The following is a 25,131-nucleotide window of genomic DNA, read 5'->3' on the forward strand; positions in this document are numbered from 1 at the left end:
TAACAAAGCAAACTAAGACTACTTTTCCAATGGTAAATATTTGAAAATGAAGTTGACACTTTAGGCTGTAATTAAACAAAAACTGCCACATACACACATGTAAACAGTCTCACCTAGAATCAAAGCAGATTTCAAATACATAAATTAAAATCAAAAGCCATGTTGTTTCCTTTCCGAAGCGTAAACCTGTACTTCAATGTTCAAATAATTATACGGTATTGTAAACATAAAAAATATTAATGGTGCTAATGAAATAAACAAAAACATCTCAATACAGAGATATCTCAAGGATGAGGTTAATTTATTAGAAAGCATAATTTATCATTCGCAACGAAGAGGAACTGGCACTTCAACAAAGAAATTAAGAAATTTTATGTTCATTAACTGCTGACGAGAAGAGCACAATATTTTCTCTACCGTGCGGTATCCTTGGAAATAAACAAAAAGCCACAAAGAGAAATTGCCAAGAACTCACGAATCAGATAAAAGAAAAGAAAAATATGGAGAGACCGCGGAGCTAGGGCGTAAGCGGGAATTAAAGTGTGGGTTCTTACCTTAAGTGAAATATTGCAGTGCTCCAAAAGCTCTAATAATATTATCAAATCCGATGAATCTTTGATGGTAAACCGGGCTTCGAGATCAAAAACTCCACCAACAAGCTAAAAAATGCGAGAATAAAATTGGCAAAATCATATGTTACTTGATTGATCGTTTACTGAAAAACAAAATGACATGTAATCAACATCACGCGCGCGGGTAAATATGCGGAAGAACACGATATTTGATTTCTTTCTCTGCGATATTTAATTATCCAGTTTTATCACGTACAACTAACTAAGATCCTGACACAAAACTTTCCTTTTTAGATGTAAATTCAGCTTTGGAGCTGCAGCGTATTGTAAAATTAGTCCTCAGAGGATATTTAGACAAAAATATATTTTCTCACCGAATCAAAAACAGTGTCCACAACTCTCTTATAATCAGTTTGTTCCTCAGCTTGTGTGGCCAGATCGATCAGCTGTGAGAGCTTTGTGCGAGCCGCGGTGCTAACAGCATTAGGTGATCTTTCCCTTTCGTAGTTCTTCCTTTCTCCGCTCTCATTGTTCTTTTTCTGAAGCAAGACTTGATCTGTTTCAGAGCGGCTAGTTGGTGACAGGCCAGGTGAATCCGCCATGTTAGCTCATCCTTGGAGCAAATGCGCATGTCCGCGAAGATGGCCTCGTTTTCGTTATCAGCTGATCGTAGCGTCTTTTGTTGCCAAGCGTACGCCAAAGTCAAATCGTGTTTATACTCCATCTGTTTCGTTGTTTTATTTCTACTCTTGGCCTTGATTCCTCTATAAATGGTCTTTCTGGCTGCCATATAGATTTTTTGATGCGTTTAGTCTGTTTTGGTGAGGATCCGACTTTTCTGAAATGCCAGCGCCACGCTCAAAGGTATGTGACTCAATATGATCAACAGCATGTTCTATATTTTCGTTGTTGACATTAACTTTCGCCTCCTAGAATGATATTGAGATCGCTCTTTCTTCAAAATGATCTTTCACGATTGTATATCTATTGATTGAGAAGCATTAAGATCTTAAAGGAATGGTTTACATAGACATAAAAACGTGTTTAAAATTTTCAAAGTATTTCAATGTTGTGGTATGTCTAAATGAACCTTCAACTTTCCCACAGTATAATCTTTCCTAGATCGAGAATTCTGATTGCTTTACATTTGATGTGTAAAATTAATCGAACGAACGCTTTTTTTCTCACTAATTAAAGTTCCTGTAATTAGATTGTGTCTGTAGTGAAGTTGATTTCATGATTAGCCTAATTAAATTTACAACAGAAATTAAGCATATTGTATCATTCTGAAGTGATGATGGTGACATAAGAAATTTGCAAACTTACTGTTGAAACATGGAGAATTTCCATATCTCTCTGGATGTGAGCATTCAATGGGTTGTTATATTGTTATTCCTGAGATCTCTGAAGTACAAGAGATGACTGCATGAAGGCAATTAAAATTTAATGTGTCCTCTGTTGTCTATCTGCTTGCAATGCAAGTTAAAGAAAAAAAATTTGTTTTAAGCTTCTCCATTTTTGATAATTATGGAAATTTGCACAGCAGCAACTCTCCTTGTTAGAAAATGTCTCAAATAAAGAAACCATCACTTTATTTTGTACTATTTTATTGTACATTTTTGTAGAGAGGCTGTTTCTTCTTGAGCACTAATTAGCCTTTGTTTACTACATTTACCACTTTCAAGGGCTCAAATAAGGGTCTATGGCAACAATGAGCCTTGAAAGACTCATGTAATATTTTTTAAAAGTTTTTGTTTGACATAAGAAAACTAATAACAAAACAATCTACCTTAACTTGAGCAAAATATCTTATTAAATCTCTTGCAGAGATATGAATCAGAGTATCTTTCACATTACAAGCAATTTGAGGCTAAACGTCCTGATACAGTGAAGGGTGAAGTGACAAGATCAGTTACCAACAGCCACATGAACAGTCATGGTTCAACGCCAAGGGCAGGCGTACAGTCCAGTAAACTGGGTACTATCCATGAACCTCCACTTCAGAGAAAAAGGATTGTGCCATATGAAAAGAACCACAACATCTTCACAACTTTTACTGTTAAAGAACAGGATGATAGAGACTGGTTAAAGTCTGGTGGAGAATCACGCAGGTCCCATTCACTTAACAGACAGCATGAGAAGGTGAGTAGGAGACAGCCTCCTCTGAGGGGCAGAAGATTGGAAAGAAAACATTAATTTGTGATGCAGAGACTTTAGTTTGGAATTTCAAGGCAAAGTGGCTAAACTAATTTAAGGATGCAGCCCCTTATCATTTCCATTTCAAATTATGGCAGTTGAAGATGCTTTTATGTCGCATTAGATTTGTGAAATTACAAATTTAAAGGAAAAAAAAGTCAGCAGATAAACCTTGACAAGAGGATTTGACACAAATATTCAATGGAGCATCCAAACTTTTGAAAAGAGTAATTTCTATAACTTACCCTCAACAATTTCAAAAAAGGTAATTTTGCCAGTGACAATTTTCAATGGCATATATTTTTGTATTCAGGGAAAAGGCACAAAGGCTGTACAAAGTTCAGTATTAAACAGAAGTGAAACGCCAATCCTTGCAGCTGAGAGAAAGATGTTTCGTGATCAAGAGCAGCATGGAAACAGAAAGCAGCCAGTTTACGTGCCAGACAGAATCAACAGGAGAAGCACTTACAAACTGGATTATGTAGACTACAAGAAACAATCAAAGTCCCCTAAAAAGAGCAAACCCAGAAAACAGCAGAGTCCACCAAAGATAGTTGGAGGTAGGAAAGGAGGTAAGGAAATACACACTGTACCTGTGATGGTTGATGAAAATGAAACCACATTCCTCTCACATATTTCAAGGTTTCTACATTTTCTACATGTGCATTCATTTTCTTTAACCCTTTACACCCTAACATCAGTATGCATATTCTCTATACCGTCCTTTACACGTTTCCAAAGAGGCTGACAAGGAGAATTTGTTTAATGATCAAGAGCTGCTTTAGTTAGTGATCATCTTTTCTATTTTCAAGACTTTCAGGTTTGATTCAGAGGTGTTATAGTAAAGAGAAATTACATGCATTAGTTACGCCTAGGGGCTTAAGGGTTGATGAAGCTCAATTTGAAAATTATTGTGAAGAAATTTTTCAATGAATTCATCCAAATATACATAAATGGACATGTATGCACACTTGCAATAATTTGTTTCATCTAATATTATTACCACCAACTTAATTTGACATGAATTGCAAGACTTTTCCAACTTACCATACAACACCTACACATACTCGCAGTTCATTAGTTACAATATATACATCATTGAAATAAAGCCTGTTTAACTCAGTGGCTTTGGACTCTGTTCAGTACAACCAGCAATTTACTTCAATTCTTCCTCACTTTCCATTCTTTCCCACGGTCACCCCCATCAATTTTCTTTATCACGACAGCTTTTCTTTTTCAACAGAAGTTAGCCCTGATCGCCTTCCCCCTGCTGGGATCCGAAGAGCCACAAGTATTGGTGATACAAGACTTCTAAGGCCTTCAGAAGACCCTCAGTACCTAAGGTCACCAGAACGCCAACAAAAGTAATTTGATTTTTAATAATACTTCCCAGCAGATACCCCGCTGAAGTAGACACCCCACACCCCACCGATTAAAACTTCAATAAACAAAACAGTCAAGGGCTCACTTGTTCAATTTAAAGGGCGGATAACGCGATCCAACGGATAAATCACTATCCAGCAGACGAGTGTCAACAAAACGTACTGCACTCTCCATCGGCTACTGATTTATCCACTAAAAAGTGTTATCCACTGTTCAAAGAACCGGAGCTAGATCTGAAGCAACATTCAGTGCTGCGCACCCGCATTTTTTCAGAATTGCAGTCATTTCCTCTAAGTAACGATTTTATTCGTTTATTCTCACTAACTAAGGATGACGTAGATTTGGATTCACTGCTTTTTTCAACTGAGTGTTTTACGAATTGAGTATTTGCTTAACTGTATTATAAATTCTCGGCTGTTTCCAAAAATTATTGAGTAATTTACTCAGAATAAAGATGGAGAGCAATGATGCAAAGCAGAATTATAATGGATTTTCTTGACTCATTCCTCCAATGCGAACGTTCGTAGCTACGGACACCATGTGGTCTTTCCGATGATATTCGCTGTGACCAGAGATGACTTCATAAGTTTTTTCTTTTGTTCAAAGCCTGTAATTTTAACTTCCTATGCTTTGCTCCTTCTTTATGCTCTTTATTTTCTGATTCTAGAGTTTTTGACTCAGAGTATTCAAGCCGCTTTGTTCAGCCAACGAAGTTTAAATACGTTGATGGATTATGGATAGAAACTCCAATCAGCACGGAGGCAACCTATAACGTAAGGGTAAGTGAAGTACTGGTATTGGAATGATTGGACCTCTAAGATAACGTTGCCTGAGGTACTTTAAGCCGCTAAGCCAGGGGATGCCTCAAAATTGAGAGGCGTTAAGCTAAAACCAAACTTTATCGTAGCTAATTAGAAAAAGAGGGCAAAATTAGAGTTCGATGTAGACGCAACTGCTTTCCCCGAGTTTCAGGGGCGCTCCCTTGAGAAACGGATTAACGAAGTCGACTACAAGCGCGGGAAATGCAGATAATGCAGATGCAGAAATGCAGATCTGATTGGTCGAGGAGATTGCGCCTATTGCCCATCATAACGTGCGATGATTGGGGAAAAACTGGTATATCTAGGAGTACAGTTATTTTTACTTTCAACGAAACCGCAAAAGTGATCGGCGCAGTCTTCCTCTTCCACCTCCTCTTTCCTCTTGCAGCTGATGCGACTGTAGGTCAAATTTTGCCGTCGCGCCAGGTAATAACCGCTCATAACGTAGTCTCTGAGGGGCTATAGTTGTACTCTGAGTAAGACATTAACACATCTTTCGATCCGATCGAGAACTTGATTTCTTGGAATTGAGTGTTGTTCTTAATTACCTAGTTTCTTTTCTTTTCTAGGATAAACAGAAGGATACGCCCGATTGGTTTGATCAGGTAAATTCTCTTGACCAGCAGTTCTCTTATTCAAATACATTGACCTTGGATGTTTATTTGGTTATCTTTGTAATGATTTACGGCTAAACTTTTAGTAAGATCTAACGTTCCATGTAGTTTGTTTATTGAGAGTCTGATCAAGTATTCCATCTCACAGGTACTTCATCGTCGTAACGAGGCCTATGGCTACGCGCACAATGCGCGAGGAACACATTTCTCTCGCGAGAGCCTAGATGAAATCAACAGAGAACAGGCAGAACGTGCGGGTTCTCTTTCCTCAGCTGAGGAAAAGAGCAGAAATCGTACAGCACACCCACGATCCCGAGCAAGAAGCATGTCGCCACCGCGAAGACGCGAAGCGTGGACCGAAGAACGCTCTCGCTCTCCGACAGGTTCCGAAGATAGGCGAGCAGGCTCGGGAACGGACGCCACATCTGATGATGGGACCGACATGATTCTTGAACGAGGTCGATCTCCGACTCCAGAACTTCGAGATACCCGAACATCTCGACGGCACCACCTTGATGTGACGACCGATATCTTGAACGATAGCTTTGAGAAGTCTGTGTCGCTTTCGAGGAAAAAGAAACCTGCTTCGCGGGGATACAGCAAGTCCGGCCGGAATGGGTATAGCACACCCCCTAGAGATGATAGGGAAGCTCGCCCTGCCAGCCCGGCCTCGAGTGTGCGATTAGGAGATGATGCAAGGTCCTTCACACCTCCCCGCAGGGTGAACATATCCCCGCCTGATCCCCGTCAAGTCAGTCCACCTGCTAGCGTCGGGGGTAGTGTGAGAGGAAGAGATGATGATGTGTTGTCCGTGTCTGCGATGTCGAGTCGCGCATCGACTGCATCGGAGACACTTGAACGAGCCAGGAAACGGCGAGACGAGTTTTGGAAACGAGGAAAACGGTCCTAAATAAAAAGATACAAAGAAATCCAAAAAAAGATAAAAGTACAAATGTCTAGTTTTAATACTTGTTGAAGTAGAGAAATTCCTCTGTCCGCTAACACTTTATTTAAATCCATAAATTTAAGTACCTTTTGCCGGTTAATTTTAAGAAAGTCGTGTCTTTACAAATCGCACGCACATAAGGAAGTCACATCAGTCTCAGTAAGAAAACGTAAATTCCTTTTTGTCGCACTTCTTGTAGTCGAAAGTGTTTCCTTCAGTGTTGTTTTTTATACATGATTTTAAACGATCGGTTTTTTTAATTGTAAGCTTTAAGTAAAAAAAAATTAAAATAACAAAAATGAAGTAATTCTCAGTCTACCTGTTGTGTACAAGGGTGTGAAGTGTAACCATAATCTCTGTCAGTGATTGTCATCCACTTTTTTGTGTGCGAAGACGCATAATGAGGATCAAATGCCAAAAAGTGTTAAATGAAATGTAATTTCTGGTTGTTTGACGAAGATAAAACTAGCTTGACTGAATTTTTATTTGAATCGAACTCTGACGATTTGGTATTCGATTGGCGAAAAGGGAAATTAAAGAACGATTGTGTGCTATAGTTGAGTTCAGGCAAACTTAATTGAAATGCTCGAATAACAAAATTCTGCTTTGTCATTCGATTTATTCCTTATAAACAAAGTACTAAGCCAATTAAATGCCACTTCAAAATATCTTATCCTCGAGACAATGGGTTTAAAACAAAAGGAGCTTACCTCTTCTTGATTGAATATCGATTCTCTGCGATTAGCACGTTAAGCGCTGAAAACAGCAAAGCAAGACATCTAAACTACTTTCGAAACTGAGAGAAGAGGAACAACGCTGAAGATGAATTGCCTGTGATCCGGTAAAAAGAAAAACTGAATACTTGTATTGAAACAATATCGACATGAAGATGACTTCCTGTAGCTTGCCGCAGCTTTATCCAGCGAACGAGGACAACTGGACACAAACAAGAGTTGACGAAACATCATGCAGGTTGAATGATATTATTAACAAGGTTTTCAATCAATTCAGTTAGTTTGCAAGAAGTCCAATTCTAAATCGCTTATCGGTCATGCAGCACGCTTGGGAATCTTTAAGTTGTACTTTAATTAAGTTGCACAGAATGCAAAGTAGTTTTCGCGCCTCTCTCGGTAAACGGGTCCGGGATCAATCTGTTCTGATCTGAAAACACTTCATAACCAAAATTATGTGAATTTTTCATCAGGCGGAGGTCAAATCGAAAAACTTCCGACGATCTCGATCTCTCTACAACCCTCAAATGGAGTGAACAGAAAGACTGACGTCAAAAAAGGTAATCAGTATTTCAATGAAGCAATTGATTCAAAACCTGCTAATTTCAACGCAGCAAGTGTAAAGAACTATAATTAAGGTAATATACGCGTTTCGACATTTCCTTTAGACATAGCTGAGAACAATGTAACTTGTTCCTTGCCCCAACCGCCATCAGTTGCAGCCATGACAACAACATTTCGAGAAAGTTATCAAGGATTGTTCGGTCCTCCTGCTCCAAGCACGAGGTAGGCGATAACGTGGTAATACCGTGGAGCGCTGAGGTTACCTCCCCCTTTTTTCTCCACCTCAATGTTGAACTCCACACACTACAGTTTAATCTTTTTCTTTTCTTTTCTTTTTTTTTCGCAAATTTGGAACAATGATTCTGTTTCTTTAGTTAAAGGACCAGTCATATTATGTTTATCATCTGTGGTGGGGAGCTTGAGGATTTTGGAGGGATCAGGCATTGCCAACAGAGTATAAAGGGAGGACAATTGAAAATTGATTGCAAATCATCTGCCGGGGGGGGAGGGGGGAGGTATCACGAGAATATTGCAGAGCTCAATGGGGGATCAGGTAAATTTTATCAACCAACTTGAATCCTCCAATCCCCCTCCCCAAGTTATAAGTACTGACCTAATTCCAGCTATTTCCCTTCAACTCGAATGAGCTGCCATCCAATATATTAACACTACACAGGATGAAAAGGTAAACGAAGAATCGCCCGTGAAAACTATTCCATGGACCATCCCGCTTGTCATTCTCGCTAGCGTTGTGGCCCATCGTCAGCCAGCTTTTGTACTCCCTAATTTTCATCTGATTTACCTGTAAAAATTTGTCGCCAGAGTTTAGTGCTCGCCTCCGGAAAAAAAATACCCGTTAAAGTACCGCCGTTATCTTATAAATGTCTTTCAGACGCAAGGAAGTTTCACCAGGTCCACATAAAGTTGGTCCGTCGTCATACAGTGTCGACTTCTGCCCCAAACCGCTAAGGAAGCGCACGCCACCCAGAGTACGAGAAGGCAACATCCTTAATTCGTATCCTGGTAATGTTCTTTACCCATACAACCTGCCCGAGGAGGTGAGAGAAATGCACTCATATGGGAAATATTATCTTTACCTCATTGATGGGAAAATGCTTGCACATGGTCGCTTGTTTTTAGTAAATGTCACAAGCACTCGCTTTTTTACGCCGGAGAGTTTACGAGTTCAAAGACTATCGTGCCAGTATATTTTTGCAGACAAGACCTTGCGAAAATTGCAAAGGGTTAAGGAAATGTCTACTCCAGGACCTTTTTTCCTTTTTTCTCTTCGACAATCCTCCTTGACCAATTTGTTTTTTGCCATTCACATTGAACTCAGTTGTACCTAAACAGGTCCATTATATGGAAAACCCTTTTGGCTTTGTCCTACAGCTTAACTTTGATATTGTTTTGCAGATAATTACTATATGGAAGCCATTTCCGGTCAAGATGTCCGATTGTGATCAAACAGAAGAGGTCTTCTCACAAGGCTTGGTAGCAAGATGTATCGAACTTCATATCAATTAGATTTTCAGCAATAAGATCCGAGTTGTAAAACCTTTCCTTTCCCGAAAAATGTCACCCGCCCATCAATAAGATCCGATTTTTAGAAATCTTTCCTTTCCCGCAAAATGTCACCCGCCCAACCTTGACGGACACTGTTTGTCAACCTTGACAGACACCGTTTGTGGGGACATTTTACAAATAGAAGTGAATAAAAAGATGTGAATCAAAATCTTAGCCTAGTCCGACAAAAACCCAGCCGTCAAGCAACAAGTTCATTCGCGAGTCACTTCTCAAGGCAAAAGAGGACGGAGCTGGAGAAAGAATTAGCTCACTCGTCGCCTTATTCCTTTGGCAGTCCACATGAGAGTGGCGTGTTAATTTATTATTTATTGATTTATTAATTGGATTGATTTTTTTTTAATTTTTCCTACTCGGTCGGAATAATGCTTGGGTGGGCAGGCCCTATTGGTAACGTGGCTCTTAAACCCATGAGAATTGATTAGCACGTTTATAGTTCTCCTTACAATATCATCATCCCGAAGCATGCAACAGTTACGTGACGAGAACTAAGGAAATGATTCACGCCAGATAAAGAAGCTGTTGATTATCAGCACAAACTTCTCGCTTGTGAGCGCCATGAGGGAAATATATACGCGAGCAATAGTATGGAGAGTTTGCGTACTGATGTTTAAGGGTGTACAGGGTTAAGAAACTGGTTGCTATGTTTCTCTACTTAAGTGTCAAAGAGACTATAAACACACGCCCATTTAGGAAAAAATACAGTTTTATTCTTCCATTGTACGCACACGAATTCTTATCGCCATAAATACTACAGATAACGTAGGCGATAAAGAGTTCAAAGGCTTTTAAAAATCTTGAAAACTATTCAATATAAATTAAAATTGTGGATTCGTAAGCGTAGTCTTGAAAATGAAAAGACAAATCAATTTTAATAGCAAAAGATCTGAAAAAACTGAAACCCAGAGAGGAGTCGAGTATTAAACAAAATATCAACACAGTCAATGTTGCAGTGGTACAAGTCAATCACCTCAACCATTCTTTGAATCCGAAAAATCGTCTTTCAGTTTACAAAGACCACCACATGTAAGCGACGGAATGCGCCAACTATCAAATAAATTCATTCCGGAAAAACAAAAAAACAAAAACAAAAATAAAAACGAATGACTGATTGCTATTTTTCAAGCAAACTTACAGTTAAATACAGAACCTTAGGGTGCAGGTTACTTCTAAGCTGACGACCTGAGTGGGTGGTGGGGCGGGGAACATTATTAAAAGACTGGCGCGAGCATGCTTCATGCTCGTGTCTGCCGTATAGTAACATAGAGAACTAGAGAACCTGCCCATATCACCCGTCCTGCAGGCGACTAAAGCTTATTTAAAAAGACTGTGGTCATCAGTCACAAATAAGAGTTGACTTACGATACGTGCAAATAAATAAAACAAATGTAGTTACAAATAAGATTGTCACGAGGTAAAAAAGTTAACGCAGCAAAATGTTTACAGTTCACTTCATGGAGGGAAGAAACTCCTTCAGCCGGCAGTCCATTTTTAACTCTACTTGGCTCTAAGCCGCTCCCACTGAGTGACACTTGGTCTTTCAGTTCAGCCATTTCTACAGAGGAGGAAAAAAAGGAGGAGAAAAAGTATTGAAAAGAGATAAGGAACATCTCACAAAGGGCCCCACGACAACTCAAAGTTTAAAACAGGAAACGAGCGAAAAAGTTACAGCTGCATGTAGTTTTGTTTTCATTGGCTAGAGGGATGGCGCGAGTTTTTGGACCAATCACAGAGCGAAACAAGCAAACCGAAGTAGCCCGGATTACTTTCCGACACTTAACACTTTTACACCCTAACTCAGTATGGAATATTCTCCACACATGTTCTTTTACAGTTTCCTAAGGTGCTGACAAGGCGAATCTGTTTGCCAATCAAAAGCGTCATTTCACTGGTGAACCTGTCCTATATTCGCAGAACTATAATGTGTGATTCAGGACAGCACCACCTGTCCTCCCACCCCCCCCTAAGTGATATTGTAGGGAGAAAAGTAGCTGCTAGTCAATCTTAGGGTTTATAGGATTACCTTCTAACGAGAAGGAATAAAACTTAGCATTACTATGTATTTCAATTAAATCATTACCAAAACGCTCAATAATATACAGCAATCTTCACGACCTACTATACCAATATGGAAAGATGGCAGTATCAAGTCACAACGTGGTTGTTTCGTTACCTTGTTTTAGCACCTGATTCTCGTGCATAAGTTCCTGATTCCTTGTGGATAGGAACACAGCATCTTGTATCGCTTCTTCTAGCAGCGTTCGGTAGCGCTGTTCAATGGCTGCTTTCTGATCCTCGAACACTTCTCGGTAGTTACGAAACGTCTGTGCAAAATTGTCAAAAAAAACGTTATTAAAATTTCATGCTTCAAGACTACCTCAGCGGGCAGTTACTTGGGCAAGAGGAAAATTAACGCGTTACAAATCGTATTCGTACGCCCCTCCCCACCAGCTTCCATGCGCTGGTGGGAAGGGAGGGGAGGGGGGGAGGTAAAACCTCTCTTCAAGCATACAAAAAAATTAGGCTGCATTACAGCTAGTCCCTGTCTTCTTGCTAAGCCACTCATTATTCCTCTTTCCCTTTTTTCAGCCAATTTTCTCCCTCTCCACCAATATTCACCTGAAAATGTTGAAGCTGTTGAATCTCCAGTTCTTCTTTATGCCTTTTGTAAGCTTCGTCCAAGTCTGCTTTCAAACGCTTTTTCTCCTCTGTTACTGATTGAATCTGTATAAAAACCATCACCACAATAAAAAAAAATTTAAAAACCATCACAAAGAATCATAAAACAAACAAAAAAACCATCATTACAAAACTTAAGTAACTAAAGCATTTTAAAGGTATTTTTGTAATTGTTTTCAGCACTAAATTTTTAACTGGGTAAGTGATCGAGACGGCTTATCCTAAGGAATCTCGTATGCTGTCCTCATATTGATTTAATTGACTTGTTCGATGCAATTAATTTTGGAATTTGTATTAAAGTTTAAGTTAAAAACCATCACTACATGGTTAATATGTTCAGTTTCCACCACTTTCTCAAATTTGGTCGAGGTCTCTACTCTAAGAGGGAGAAGCACGGGTCCATTTCCCGAACAGCGACTGGTTGTCAAGCCCAAAAAATTAACAAGGGCAAAAACGTTTGATAAAACTGCATTTAGCAGTTAAAGGAAAATTTTGATTGAGCGTGAAAACTAAACGGAATTACCTTGGATTTGCTTTACTTCGCTCTGTGATTGGTCCAGAAATTCGCACCATCTTTTTAACCAATCAGATTCAACAGTAAACCAATCGCGACTTAATCACATGCAGTTTTCCGCACCCTGGGAAGGTTGCTTGTTTTACAGTGAGTTCTCATTGGCTCCTTGCGACATCCTCCTCTGTTTTCATTGGCTATTGTGATTACTTAAGTTTTGGTTTGACAACACTTAATCGAAATGCACCCAAAATGAATTGTCCAATCGATAATACCCCAGTCAGACCACCCAATAGGTACAACAGTCAGGGCACACTTCTTACCCTGACTGTTGCACCCATTGGCTGATCTGCCTGTGACAATACAAATCGTCGGGTTAATTTTTTAAAAGTAAGAAGACTTTTTACATTGACGAAGATTTGCTTACCCGCAATGACATAACAGTCCGTTCGGCTTTCAACTCCACCAGCTCCATTTCTAGCTTGATGGCCTGATCAGTGCTGTACTGTACGCCCTCTGCAGCCTTCAACTAAGAGAAACAGGCGACATGGTGTAATAAAGGGGATAGGTTTCTAAAGAAACTGTGGTGCTGCGTCGCTGGGGGAGTATAACTAAATATGATTTTGGTATTATCAACTGAGTTGATGATGTAAATCGCCACCGTAAAGAGTTTCAAAGCTGACGTTTGGAGCGTTAGCCCTACGTCAGAGCGAAAGGACAAGGGCTAACGCGCGAAACGTCAGCCTTGAAACTCTTTACGGTGGCCAATTTACGTTATCAACTCAGTCGATAAAACCAAAATTTTCTTCACATGATATAATAAGTTGTCAGCGTATGTGAACGTTTAGTTCTCTTTGTTTAAGTATGTGAACGTTTGGTTCTCTTTGTTTAAGTATGTGAACGTTTGGTTCTCTTTGTTTAAGTATTCGAAACACAAGCAAAGGGTGTCCGTGTCTTAAATCTAACAATTTCGATTTGAAAAAAACTTTGAGCAAGACTCTCATCGAATTTTAAAGTCCTGTCATGCAAAGAAAACCGCGGGCTCATTCACTCTTCACAACATCGACTCGATGGAAATAGATTATTGCTGTATCGTCCGATTCAGGAATCTAGACTTCAACAGTTGAATTAATGAATTCTTACCTGTAACTCAGCTTTTTCCTGCTCCACCTCCATCTTGACCCTGTCTACCTCGTCTGCCAATGTGAGAGAATTCTCCTTCTCGTATTTCTCGCGGCGTTCAGTCTGAAGAAAAACGTCAGAAAAATTAAGAGGCAAATAAAGATACAGTATTTCAAAAAGTAGATTCAGGATAATCAACATTTTGAGAATGAAACGATACAACAACGCGAGAGCTAGAGCGCACGCAAAAATACATATTTTTCACACAATTTCGCGAACGAATCATTAAAACTTTCAAAGCATCACAAAGGACTATTATTGGAGGTATTATATAGGGAGTGGCCATCCGTAAAAAAAGCCTGTCTGAGGGATTGCTGTTGATAAACGGTCTAGACAAAAAAAAAATTTCACGCTTACCTCAATCCGGTACCGCAGTTCTGCATTTCCTTTCAAAAATGTGGTTTGTGACTTGGCTTCCTGTTAAAATTCAAACGAAGCATAATTTCGTTTCCCGAACATTGTCACTGTTTCATTTTAATCTTCACCGGATGAAGCACAAAATGTAATCTATCTTGTGGTTATTTTGCAGCAAGTTTTGCACAAGAGTTCAGTTAAAGTAAAGACCACCTCATTGATAGTTCGTGAGGCGCGGTGATCTCTTACAATTTGGCCCTTCGACTCGCAGCAAAACAGTGCGCGTTCAAGAAATGTCTAGCGTTTTTTTGTTCCCAGGTGCGATATGCCATTGTTCTTTTACGACCCAAACGTACAAGGTATTTTCTTCCTTCAAAACCAACCCAGAAACGTACCCAAACTCATTTGGTCATCGTTACATTCACAAAAAGTAAAGTTAAATCGTTGGTAGAACTCCCTAGTCCATAACGGACATAACGCTTTCCCTCACCCACAATGTATTCTACAATTCCGATCGTACTAAGCTGTGCGCAGAACGCTAGTCACATATAAACCTAAAGTGACCTGACTCCCCAATGTTTTCTGTGTATCTCAGATGACAGAGCAAGCGACCTCCAAGTCAGAAGGTTTGTGGTTTGAATCCTCGTGAGGAGATCATAATTTTTTACTTTCCACGCAAGTAAAATCACTAGACTTTTTTTTACCTATCTTTATTTATCACAGGGTTAAAAGGAAGGCCAGCTTACCTCTTTTTCAGCTTTCTGTTTCTCCTGCACTTCTTTCAACTGGTGTTTAATCTTCTTCAACTCGTCATTCTCACTTTTCAGTTTTTCCTTCAAGTCGTGTATGGAAGCCACTCGGGACTTATTTTCATCCTCGTTGCTTTTACCTTGCAATTACAAAACGACTCAACAAGTTACCTTTATATCCCAATTTTCCGAGTTTTAACACCGAAAACTTTCGCCTTTTTGAGATGTCACGCAACGACTCTTCCTCGTTACGTGACATCCTAGAGCGGCTGTGGAGGGAACCCTTTCCTCTTAAGGAGCCAGCGCACCCATACCAACAAAGAAATCGGCGATTACTTGAAAACCCTTCACGTTCAGAAAGGTTTTTGGAGCATTTTAATCACTTCTGCAACCTACTTGACAAGTCAAACGCACGAATTCATTGAGGTGCGAGTAAGGAAACTGTGATAGGACGGACGTGGTCTTCTTCTACTGACTTCAGACAAGACTAATTTTCTTTCAATTACAACTCAAAATATTTCTTCAGATAATGAGGTGAAAACATCATTTCTTTTGGTTTATTCCTTACCAGATTCTGCCATCTTGGAGTAGTCAGCAATCTTTACTTGCAATTCATCTTTGAGTCCGTCCACGAGTTTTCGCTTCTCTTTAAACTCAGCCGTCAACTATGAAGGAAACCGTAAGAGGATTCATTGCACGACATCCGTGAGATCTGTGTAAATAGTGCTTTTACAACAACGCGATCGGTTTTAAATAGCTTGATTACCCAAAATTTTAAGAGAATCGCAAGAAAGGTGAAAAGATTTACAGGAAAACTGTCAGAAATTACTCAGCTTTTAGTTACTCCATTAAGATGAAGGTTTTCCCTGATAACGTATGAAACAATATCGTGTTTTCACAAACCTGGTCTTTTTCCTTTTGTAGGGCCATCAGTTTCTCTTGTACCTCTTTGTTGTCACGTTTGGTGCTGTCCATAACCCAGTCCAAGATGCCCTGAGGTCAAATCAACACAGGTTACCTCAAATATCCTTTACAGCACCACGCATGTGAGTGACAGGTGGATGTTACATTACACTTTGTAAATTTACAAATTGTTTGTTTTTTTTGTTTTGACGGCGCCTTTTTTGCCTGTGTTTACGTTTTCAGAATAATTGGCTGCTCTAAACTGCAAAGGCAACAAAGAATTTTCAGTGCATGACATTAACGTTACCAAATGCAATTCCAGGTCCGGGGTAACCTATCAGGCAACGCCAAAGTACTCTTTTTTCAGTTGAACAGCCTGTAAAATATTGGTTTCACGACCACCACACATTCAAATTTTTCTGATGCAGGAAACTAGCAGACTCTTTTTAAGTCAAAATCACCTTATTTGCCAACGTTATCCTTCGCTCTTCATCGTCGAGCTCGGATAATCTTTCTCGTTCCTCCCAAGTTTGCCGCTTAGCTGTCTGTAAATCCTTTATAAGCTCCTAGAGAAGAAGAAGCAGACAAAGTTTTTGTCCATACAAGTTTTCTGATAAATGCGTTACTTTCAAGAACTATGTATGTCAACTCGAAGTCAACAACAAAATATGAAGTCTATATATTTCAGGCTCAGATTTTTTAAACTTTCAAAAACTAAATACACACCTCCATCTGTAAGACATCGTCCTTGCTTGCTTCTGCTGTTCTGCCAGAAGTCGCCAGTTTCTCTCGTAAACGAGCTATCTCGTCTCTAAGGTCTTGGATAATTTTGGTGTTCTCTATCTGAAGTTCACAAAACAAGAAGTCAGTGAGTAAAAAAGAGCGTTTCCGCTTCAGTATTGCACAACTAAACAGAACAACCCATCAGAACAAGGAAAAATAGAGCGCTCTTCGACTGAGCATCGTAAAGCCTAAGTAATTTTAACGGCCAATCAAAACAATGGAAAATATGGCAAAGCACCAATGAGAGCTCACAGTTAGAAACAGGCAAACTGCGGGAAATCGCGACTGGACGAGTCGTGATTAACTTAGATCTCATCTGATTTGTCGAGAGGGTGGCGCGAATTTTCTAGATCAATCACAGAGCGAAGGAAAGCAAATCGATGAAACTCCGGATTACATTCGAAACTCCATCACAAATTGCTCTTGAATTGAGCGATTGAAGTCACCTACTAAGGGTAGGAAAATTTGAGACACTGAGCTGCGATAGGTATCGGTACCTCATCTGATTTGATGGAGGGTGGCGCAAATTTCCCGCACTAATCACAAAGTTATGGGCCGGTAAATACCTCATTTTTCTTGACAGCGTTGTCGACCAACTTTGCTTTATTTCCACACTGCATGGAGGCTAGGGTCTCTTCGTAATCAGAATCTGCCAGAAGTGGATCAGGGAAAATCAAAACGAAGGAAAGCATACACCCTCTAAAATTTACTTTGCTTTTAACCCCTAAAGTTTAAGACTTAGAGCGTCAATCTCCTTTACTGTTTTTATCTACTATCGTGTAAAAAAAAATTTAAAATAAAGCTGTTGAATGATTTCCTCGACCTTAGTCCTGGACCTTGGGAACGAGGTTGTGATTCCCATGGTTCCCTTTGTCTCTCCTATTGACGAATTATGGTCATGTGAGGAGAAACTGGTAACTAATATAAGTCTTCTAACCTGCTGGTGACACTGTCGTGATCATGGCTGTATATGCACTCCCTCCAAAAGAATCCTAAAACCAAAACAAAAAAAGCAATTTTAGTTTGAAATAATATAAGTGTATTTTATCATGACGTTAATGGCAACAGCAGATCAATCCTTAAAAAAAACTTAAATTAACTAAAGGAAAAATAACAAATTGCAAAGTGTTGTTCACAGCTAACGAAAATGCTTTCACTTTAAGTTGACAAACGGCTGAAAAAAAAGGCCGGTGAAAAATTAGTTTACGAACAATCCCTCCCATTCGGCGGAGTTGTCGCGCGAATCAAGAACAGTCAGCGGAAAAATTGACGCTAGCGCGCCGCGTGGAACTCTGAGAGTGACACAAACGAAAGTTCCGCCCAGTGCACTGACATCTTTTTTTTTTGGGGCTGATTTTTTTTTAAATCGCGCGACAAACTTCGCCGAAAAGAAAGAAGTGCTTGAAGTCTAGGGTAAAATTCAATTTTTCGTTTTGACGTGTGTTCGCTAGAAACATTATGCTTGAGCTTTCAGGTTTATATCTAACTCACCTGCAATATTCTTGTCAGTTTTGAATCTCTATATGGAATGTGACCATCTTTTTTCTTCGAATCTGCCAATGCACTGAGCACAGCATTCAAAGACTGGATCCTAACAAAATGGACAAGAATAGTCACAAATGAGGAAGGGTGGTTATCTTGTTTAAATTTAAGTCAAAAGCAATCTTTCACTTCTCTCCTGATATTTCAGGCGTATCCAGCCCGTGATAATTGCCAGGTAGTTAAACTTGGCCAGAAAATAAACCACACTACTAAGAGGAATACCTCCTACTTTAAAAGTCTAAGTTTCTCCCACGTGTGTCCCACACGTTGATAATGTAAAAGGTCACTCTGGATCCTAATCAACCATATGTCGTTATTTAATATCACGTGGCGCAAATGAACCATACAGATGTCGCGATTTTAAAACTCTAGGAAATTTTAAAATCACGACATCTGATTAGTTTATTTGCGTCACGAGGTATTACTTAACGACATATGATTGGTTAGGACCAAGAGTGACCCTATACACTACTCACGCGTTACGTGACTGTCCATAAAGAATAAGCACATATTTATCCTTTCTGGACTTACCCTTTATTCAAGAAAGCACCTTCACTTTGAATATTGAGATCTACGTTTTCCTTCTGATCAGACCCTGACAAAAACAAACAAAGATTGCAATAGTAAGTGTATGACATCAACGGCCATTTTTTTCCCTGTGTTTCCTGAATCAAAGCTCTCAACACTATCCATACCTGCCATATCAACTAAGGTTATCTTTGATCTGATGCCTTTCTCAGCAGATTCACCATTGCTCTTCTGTTCCACATGGATGGTGAAAACACAGTCTGACCTACATGTGTGTAAAATCAGTAAATACCAAATTAAAGCATTAGGACTCTGTGTATTCTTGAAGTTTTCTAGAAGCTTTAGGTTTACAAAGCACAAGATCAAAAATGGACTGTCTAGTTATTAAAAAGGCTTTGGTCTGGGAGAAGAGAGCAGCCTCATTACCTTGCACCACCAGAGTTCTTGTCAGCAGATGCCAATTTCCTAACTCTATTTCCTTGTTCAAATAGACGTGCAATGTCTTCACCAGTTTGGACAACAAGCTCAGCGAGGCCCTCAACAAAACTGCAAAAAAAGGAATCGAGCAGGTTTATAGTAAGGCAATCACCTAAAACAATCAGAAATAAAAGTTTATGGATCAGTTCACAATCTTATCCAGCTTTGATGACCCAATCTACATTTTCATTTTACAATCCTTTTCAAAAGATCTTGGAACATTTAAGTGGAAAGCCTTGATTACATTTGAACTTCTCTTCCCCCAAAACACTTCTGTTTTCATTCACTTGTTTAAAACCCACTTTGGTACACCATATGGACATTACATTGACAAGCAGGTGAGGAAGTGCAGGTTGACATCTTTTATCTAATAATGAAAATGATCTTGTCCTTGCCATAAGACATGTTCCACATCTACACTGCTTGGGCAGTAAATGGTCAGAAAACAACTGTAAATCTGACTGGTTCTATGTAGTAGTTTTGAAAATGTCTCATGATCACTAGAGTGGCCCTAGTGTAGATTATTCTACTGAACATCAAATAGAAAGCTTACATTCCCAGTTGTGGATGTTGCCTGATTGTAAGGCTCTTTCCTGTTGGGTTCAGCAGATCATGCATCATTTCCTGGTAAATCTACGATAACCATAACAATAAAAACAAAATTAGTATACAGCCCAGCTTTTACCTGAACAAGCTAATGGCTGATAACCTGTTAACATCTGATAACAATTACAATCTGATTCTTGTTTCCCCCATCTAGCTTTGATACTTTTCCTCATAACTTTTTTAAGAGAATTTTGTGACTTTTCAGGTGAAGTGAAAATCACACTATAAAGTTGAATCAAGGTTTACTATGAACAGCAATCCCTTCTTGGATAATGTTTTTTCTTTATTCTGAGGAGAAATTTCCTGCTTATCAATGTAGAAAAATTGGGAAAGGTTTGAAACATCTCTATTAAGAATTCAACACTTTTGAGCAGAGCTGATGAATCTCGCAGATCAGGTTAAATTGCAAGTGCTTGATAAACTTGCTGCTTGATTTCCAAATTCAAAATGCTTCCATGTAAGGAGGAATTCCTTAAAAAAATCTCACCTCATAAAACGAAACAGTGACAAAAAACTGCTTGCTTGGTGGAGCTTCATCAATATGCTTGAACAGCTCTTGGTTAAGCTGAAGTGTAAGAAATCATGCAGTTGATAAATTTTTAACCATCCTTTAGTGGACATTGGGGGAGAAGGAGTGGCCCAAGGATGAACATGCCAGATGCCAGGTCAAGACACCACAGTTCAAGAGGCTATGACTTTATGTTGTGTCGCAAGACACTTACCTATCAATGTGCCTCCCTCTACCAAGGAATATAATTGGGAAGGGAAGCTGTACAAAATGCTACAGGTAAAGTATAGCAAGGCTACATGCACATCATTTTGACAAGGATTATTATTTTAAAGTCATTCATCAAGGGCATCTTACCAGTGGAATAATGCCAGGTTCTTCTCCTGTTCCTATCATTGTGTATGTTTTACCAGTTCCAGTCTGTAGACATAATGTCGACAAATACCAACCAATGACAGAATTAGAGACATCATCACAACTGTTCAATTTACAATAAATGGATCTCCAGTAAAAGAACCAGTAACTAGCTTTACATCAACCCTGTGCCACTGCTTATAGCAGTGGTTACCCTTGGAAAGCAGACCAGAGGGGGTTTAAATCTTAAGTCACAGCTTGCCACAAGGAGACTTCAACTCATCCAGAAACATGTCCATCAATTTGGCATAGGCTAGGCTCTTGATTGGTTACATGTAAAAGAAAAAGAAGTGGAGAAATGGAAGGGAGAGGGGGAGGGGGAGAAAGGGGCTACACACCTTAACCCTTTAACTCCCAGATCAAATTTGTTATTCTCCTTACTGTCAACCATACAATTCTTATAATGTTAGTTCAGAGAATTCAGTATTGGATCAACTAATTATCCCCAAATTGATATTTTTCTTTATTCTCATCATATATTTGGTTGATATTTTATTGATATTGAAAGGAGAAATTCTGTCTTGGCTACTCATGGGAGTTAAAGGGTTAAGAGCCCAACCCAATACAGGCCTTGAAATCATCATCTTAAGAACTGTACACTTTGTAAAGGAATACAAGTTTAGAGTAATTCCAGAAGATGGTGGTATGTTTGTAAGCCTTAAAGGCTAGTCTGGATTCTCAATCAACAATTAATAATCACTATACCTTTTAGTGCCATTGAAAAGTTCAAACACTTAAATGTAGGAGAGCTCAAAATAGATATGAAATTTTAATTAAGGCAACAGAGGTATTAGTGGTCACAGTAGCCTATCAGCCATGGCAAAATTTTTTTTCTTTTAATTGGTACAATAGTTGTTCAAAGGAAGGATTTGCTCAAGACAGGAGGTTACACCAGAAGATATGAATTGTCAAATGACAGGGAAGTTTACCACTTAAACTACATAATGACTTTTCTTTTCTAGGAAGGAGAGTGGGTTTGTTCTTAAATGTGTAAAGTTAACATACCTGACCATATGCACAGAGGGTTGCATTATAACCTTCTAAAGCTTTCTTCAACAATGGTGCTCCAAGATCATAAAAAATTTGTTCCTTAAGACAACAAGAAGGTGAAAGTTTAAGACACAAAATTTGTTGTAAGTTATAATTTATATTCTTATTTATCAAATTGTTAATACTAATTGTGATTATATATGCTGCTGTTTAGTGCTTAGACTACAAACTAATAACTTTTAAATAAATATATAACATAAATAAAAACATATTAGACTAGTATTAATTTCTATTACTTACAGTCTTGGTGTCCCAAAAGTAGCTATGATTAAAACTGAAGTTATGTTCCTATGAATGAAAATAGTTCAGAGGTGAAAATAAGAATTGTAATAAAATTAATTCACAATATATATACAGTACCTCAATGAAGAGGGAAGGCCATCATGTGTTCATGTATGTGTTCATGCTCTAAAAACTTACTCGCATGATAGACTATGAGCACTGCCTCCTGTTTGACAAAGTCCATCACATGAGTAAAAAAAAAAATCAGTGAATAAAAAACTGATGTTAGTGCACCGTGGGGAGCTTTTGAAGTGCCATGTGCCACAGGAGCTCAGAGTGAGGCACAGTCTATAGTCCCTTCTTTTCGAGTCCCTCACCCACAGAGCTCCTGCGGTGCATCAATGTCACTTAAAGAGCTTCCCACAGTGCACTGACATCAATTTTTTTTTTTACTTATGTTCTGGACTTTGCTGCTCTGCTCTTATGATAACTTGTCTTGTATTTTCATAGTTGCATACAAAACCTAATTAATTGTAATCATTATCTATAATGATCTTGACAATAATGATGGCAGCAATACAACTATCGTAAGATCTGATTCCTTTGGCACATTGTGACCTGCTGTAGGTGATGTTAAGTCCTCACCTTGGTGTTTGTCCCAGGGTGTGGATTGTGTATCACTGTTTTGTCCGCACTCATTTTGACCACTCTAGTGGCAGCCCTTCCCTTTTCACTCTCTGTTGAGTGATAATGATTATTAAGTTAGACCATGGTCACTAAAATAAATTGAGTCACATGAAGGAGGATAAAATGATAGCATTCAAGCATTGTAGATCTTGAGGCTGTCTCTGATTTGGTAAAATTTTCTCTTGGCATATTACTCAAACACCCTAAGAAGTACCCAAGGTACCTTTCAGTTTCCAGTTCCTAATCCTTTAAATTCCAGAAGTAATTAAAACACAGTTTCTGCTAACAATATCCATGAATTATCCAGAAAATGAAACAGGTAATGAGAATTCTCAAACTTATCAGGCAGCAATTGTCACCTTGATTTAACACCAAATTCTTGTAACTGATTTACAAAGAAATGTGTGGCAGCAAGAGGGGAGAATTGACAAACAGATCTTAAGAGTTAAAGGGTTTTAAAAAAGGGATTTATTATAGAGGGGAGCTCATCAGGGAGGAAATTCATCTAAACTTACTGAGGACCAAGACAATTCTCATTATTTTTTTGCTTCTGAACTGTTGCTCAAATTTAATGACAACTGTGTATAGTAAACATTGCTGTAGTTGAAAATGTACAATGTCTAAAACAAAAACCAAAACAGGATTTCAACTGCAAGCAAATCTTACACATGGAAGGCTAAATAGCCCAAATAAAATCTAATAGCACTATCCATTGAGAGGTTTTGGTCAAGGAGGATTGACAGAAAGGGGTCTTGTCAGATACTCAAAATTCTGGATGGGGAGGGTGGATTAGAGAGAGGGCAGCCTACTGCAGAGAAGTTTCAAGAACTTTTTCTATATTAAGTGGCTGTTAAAGGTATAATAAGGTGGCTGTGCCATCAAAGGGAAAAAAACTAATGCAAGAGCCTGCTCACAGGTTAAACAGAATAACAAGAAATCTTACAAACAAAGGGAGACTGTGGATAATTAACGTCATTAAAACCCCAGCCTCAACAGTGAGGGTGCCTATTAGAATACTTGTAGTAAGGGTGTTGTTTTTCCCTCAGATTGCTTCTTGATCATAGAGCTCAATTGTGTGGGTGAGCATTATCAAGAAAAGGAATGTTGCTAGAGATAAGAACAGATGTTTCAAAAACTGAATAATAGTTATCACCAGACTCCCATGTGTATAGTAATGGCATTGTTACTACCCCAAAATGGGTCATGGGAGCTTGAGTCTATGATAGGCTAGCCTTATTAGCTTTTTTTTTATGGGGAGAGGAGGATGGGGAGGGATTTCATCTTGGCTTAGATCGGCCCTTCTAAGTGCTTGTGCTTTTAGGATGGGAAGTGTGTAACTAATTTTCCACATAACATTTCTCTGAAAACTCAGCACAGTTGCAAAGCCCCAAAAAGGACAAAGAGATGTCTGGCAATTTCGATCAGCTATTTAAAATTTGAATCAAAGTGTGAAAAAGAACTTTCCAATTTGGTTTCTCAAATAATTTGAATTTATTCATGAATATCATGTTTATATTTTTCCTGTACTAAATATAGTAGGAAATAGTACACTTAGTATGGAATGATATATTGCTTTCTTTTTTAGAAAGAGATCAAGACGAAAGATAACTAACCAAATTTAACATCCTAAATGTATATTAGCCAATCCTTCAAAACACCAAAACAAAACCTAGATCTGATCTGAACTTAATTGATCGGATGAAACCATTGATACTTCTTAGATTCACAGCTGGATCGAGGCCTATCATGCTTTAGAATTACCAATTCGACAAAAGCTTGCAGGGTATTATCGACTGAAGCCTACGCATACATCAATCTTCAAAACAACAGCTGTAATTCCTCGAACAAAACTTATTCTGTGCCAAACAACAACATTAAGTAGTAAAGATATTGTGCAGACATACAGCCTTATCATCTGATGAAGTTACTGTAGAGTCTCACTCGGATCAAGGTTCATCTATTTGAGCTAGAACTTCCATCATACAATAGAATTCCGACATTGACAGAAATCGAAGCTTACTTACCATTGAAGGGCCTACATCGGGCCGCAACCCGGACATTTGTTCCGCCAGAAGTCTTCATGAAAGAAAAATAAGAATTAGGGCCTTTTCTACGAGATAAAATTTCATCAATCTAAAAAACATGTAGTTACCATTTTCGTATTTTTCACGTAACTCAGGAATTTGTTACTATCTAATCGGCCATATTGTCTCCCCAGCAGGAATATGTGACGTCACGCTCAAAACATAGCAACAGTATAAACAGCCTAAACAGCCTGGGAACTAGGAAAAAACTTCCTTATTTATTGTTGCAGTTAAAACAACCACCACTCATAATCTTGTATGCCCTTTAAGTCACTTTTTTTTATCCAGGTGTGTTTTCTCAGAGCAAATGAAAAAATTGAAAACAAAAACTTGAATCCCAAGATCTTTTTCTGGCCTCAGCGGTTTCGAGACAAACTTGAAGCCCTTTCATGAACACTTTACCAATCTTATTGCAAGAAATAGTGAGATGAAAAATCCACC

The 25,131-nt window shown here is 38.8% G+C and overlaps 4 protein-coding genes across 7 annotated transcripts in view; 2 read left to right on the forward strand and 2 right to left on the reverse strand.

Annotated features, from left to right (window-relative positions):
• The window catches only part of LOC131778298 (lipopolysaccharide-responsive and beige-like anchor protein), a 37,948-nt gene extending 36,764 nt beyond the window's left edge, over positions 1 to 1,184 (reverse strand). For both annotated transcript variants that reach the window (XR_010716192.1, XM_066161366.1), the window contains exons 1-2: positions 947 to 1,184; positions 555 to 659 (exon numbers count right to left, since the gene is read on the reverse strand). Coding sequence is in view for 1 of the 2 variants with exons in the window: in XM_066161366.1 (XP_066017463.1) it covers positions 555 to 659; positions 947 to 1,174 (333 nt within the window). In the remaining variant the exon portion in view is untranslated. The remainder of the gene's footprint in view (positions 1 to 554; positions 660 to 946) is intronic.
• Positions 1,185 to 1,234: 50 nt separating this feature from the next.
• On the forward strand, positions 1,235 to 6,850 carry LOC131778330 (nuclear protein MDM1). Of its 2 annotated transcripts, none has more exons than XM_059094747.2 (7): positions 1,235 to 1,436; positions 2,400 to 2,714; positions 3,082 to 3,340; positions 4,012 to 4,132; positions 4,819 to 4,930; positions 5,542 to 5,577; positions 5,735 to 6,850. In XM_059094747.2, the coding sequence occupies exons 1-7, from the start codon at positions 1,416 to 1,418 to the stop codon at positions 6,494 to 6,496; spliced, it is 1,626 nt and encodes a 541-aa protein (XP_058950730.2). In that variant the 5' UTR covers positions 1,235 to 1,415; the 3' UTR covers positions 6,497 to 6,850. The 2 variants fall into 2 exon arrangements, with proteins under 2 accessions (XP_058950730.2, XP_066017464.1); XM_066161367.1 differs by having other exon boundaries at positions 4,819 to 4,924.
• An 857-nt stretch (positions 6,851 to 7,707) lies between these two features.
• Positions 7,708 to 9,475, forward strand: LOC131778287 (uncharacterized). The gene is made up of 4 exons (XM_059094698.2): positions 7,708 to 7,823; positions 7,932 to 8,049; positions 8,720 to 8,885; positions 9,244 to 9,475. The coding sequence occupies exons 2-4, from the start codon at positions 7,988 to 7,990 to the stop codon at positions 9,352 to 9,354; spliced, it is 339 nt and encodes a 112-aa protein (XP_058950681.2). The 5' UTR covers positions 7,708 to 7,823; positions 7,932 to 7,987; the 3' UTR covers positions 9,355 to 9,475.
• Positions 9,476 to 10,757: 1,282 nt separating this feature from the next.
• LOC131778311 (kinesin-2b-like) lies at positions 10,758 to 24,821 on the reverse strand. Of its 2 annotated transcripts, XM_059094722.2 has the most exons (25): positions 24,759 to 24,821; positions 24,631 to 24,682; positions 22,565 to 22,656; positions 21,938 to 21,985; positions 21,653 to 21,736; positions 20,591 to 20,653; positions 20,213 to 20,290; positions 19,673 to 19,752; positions 19,069 to 19,188; positions 18,810 to 18,907; positions 18,646 to 18,709; positions 18,064 to 18,163; positions 17,510 to 17,564; positions 17,139 to 17,221; positions 16,516 to 16,632; positions 16,251 to 16,355; positions 15,790 to 15,879; positions 15,455 to 15,551; positions 14,884 to 15,026; positions 14,141 to 14,200; positions 13,745 to 13,846; positions 13,029 to 13,130; positions 12,031 to 12,135; positions 11,585 to 11,735; positions 10,758 to 10,966 (listed from the first exon to the last, which is right to left on the reverse strand). In XM_059094722.2, exons 1-25 carry the CDS (start codon positions 24,759 to 24,761, stop codon positions 10,770 to 10,772), a joined length of 2,289 nt encoding a protein of 762 aa, XP_058950705.2. In that variant the 5' UTR covers positions 24,762 to 24,821; the 3' UTR covers positions 10,758 to 10,769. The 2 variants fall into 2 exon arrangements, with proteins under 2 accessions (XP_058950705.2, XP_058950704.2); XM_059094721.2 differs by lacking the exon at positions 24,759 to 24,821 and having other exon boundaries at positions 24,631 to 24,688.
• Positions 24,822 to 25,131: the final 310 nt, after the last annotated feature.

The sequence above is a fragment of the Pocillopora verrucosa genome, chromosome 14 (assembly GCF_036669915.1).
Source record: "Pocillopora verrucosa isolate sample1 chromosome 14, ASM3666991v2, whole genome shotgun sequence".
Classification (NCBI taxonomy): Eukaryota; Metazoa; Cnidaria; class Anthozoa; order Scleractinia; family Pocilloporidae; genus Pocillopora; species Pocillopora verrucosa.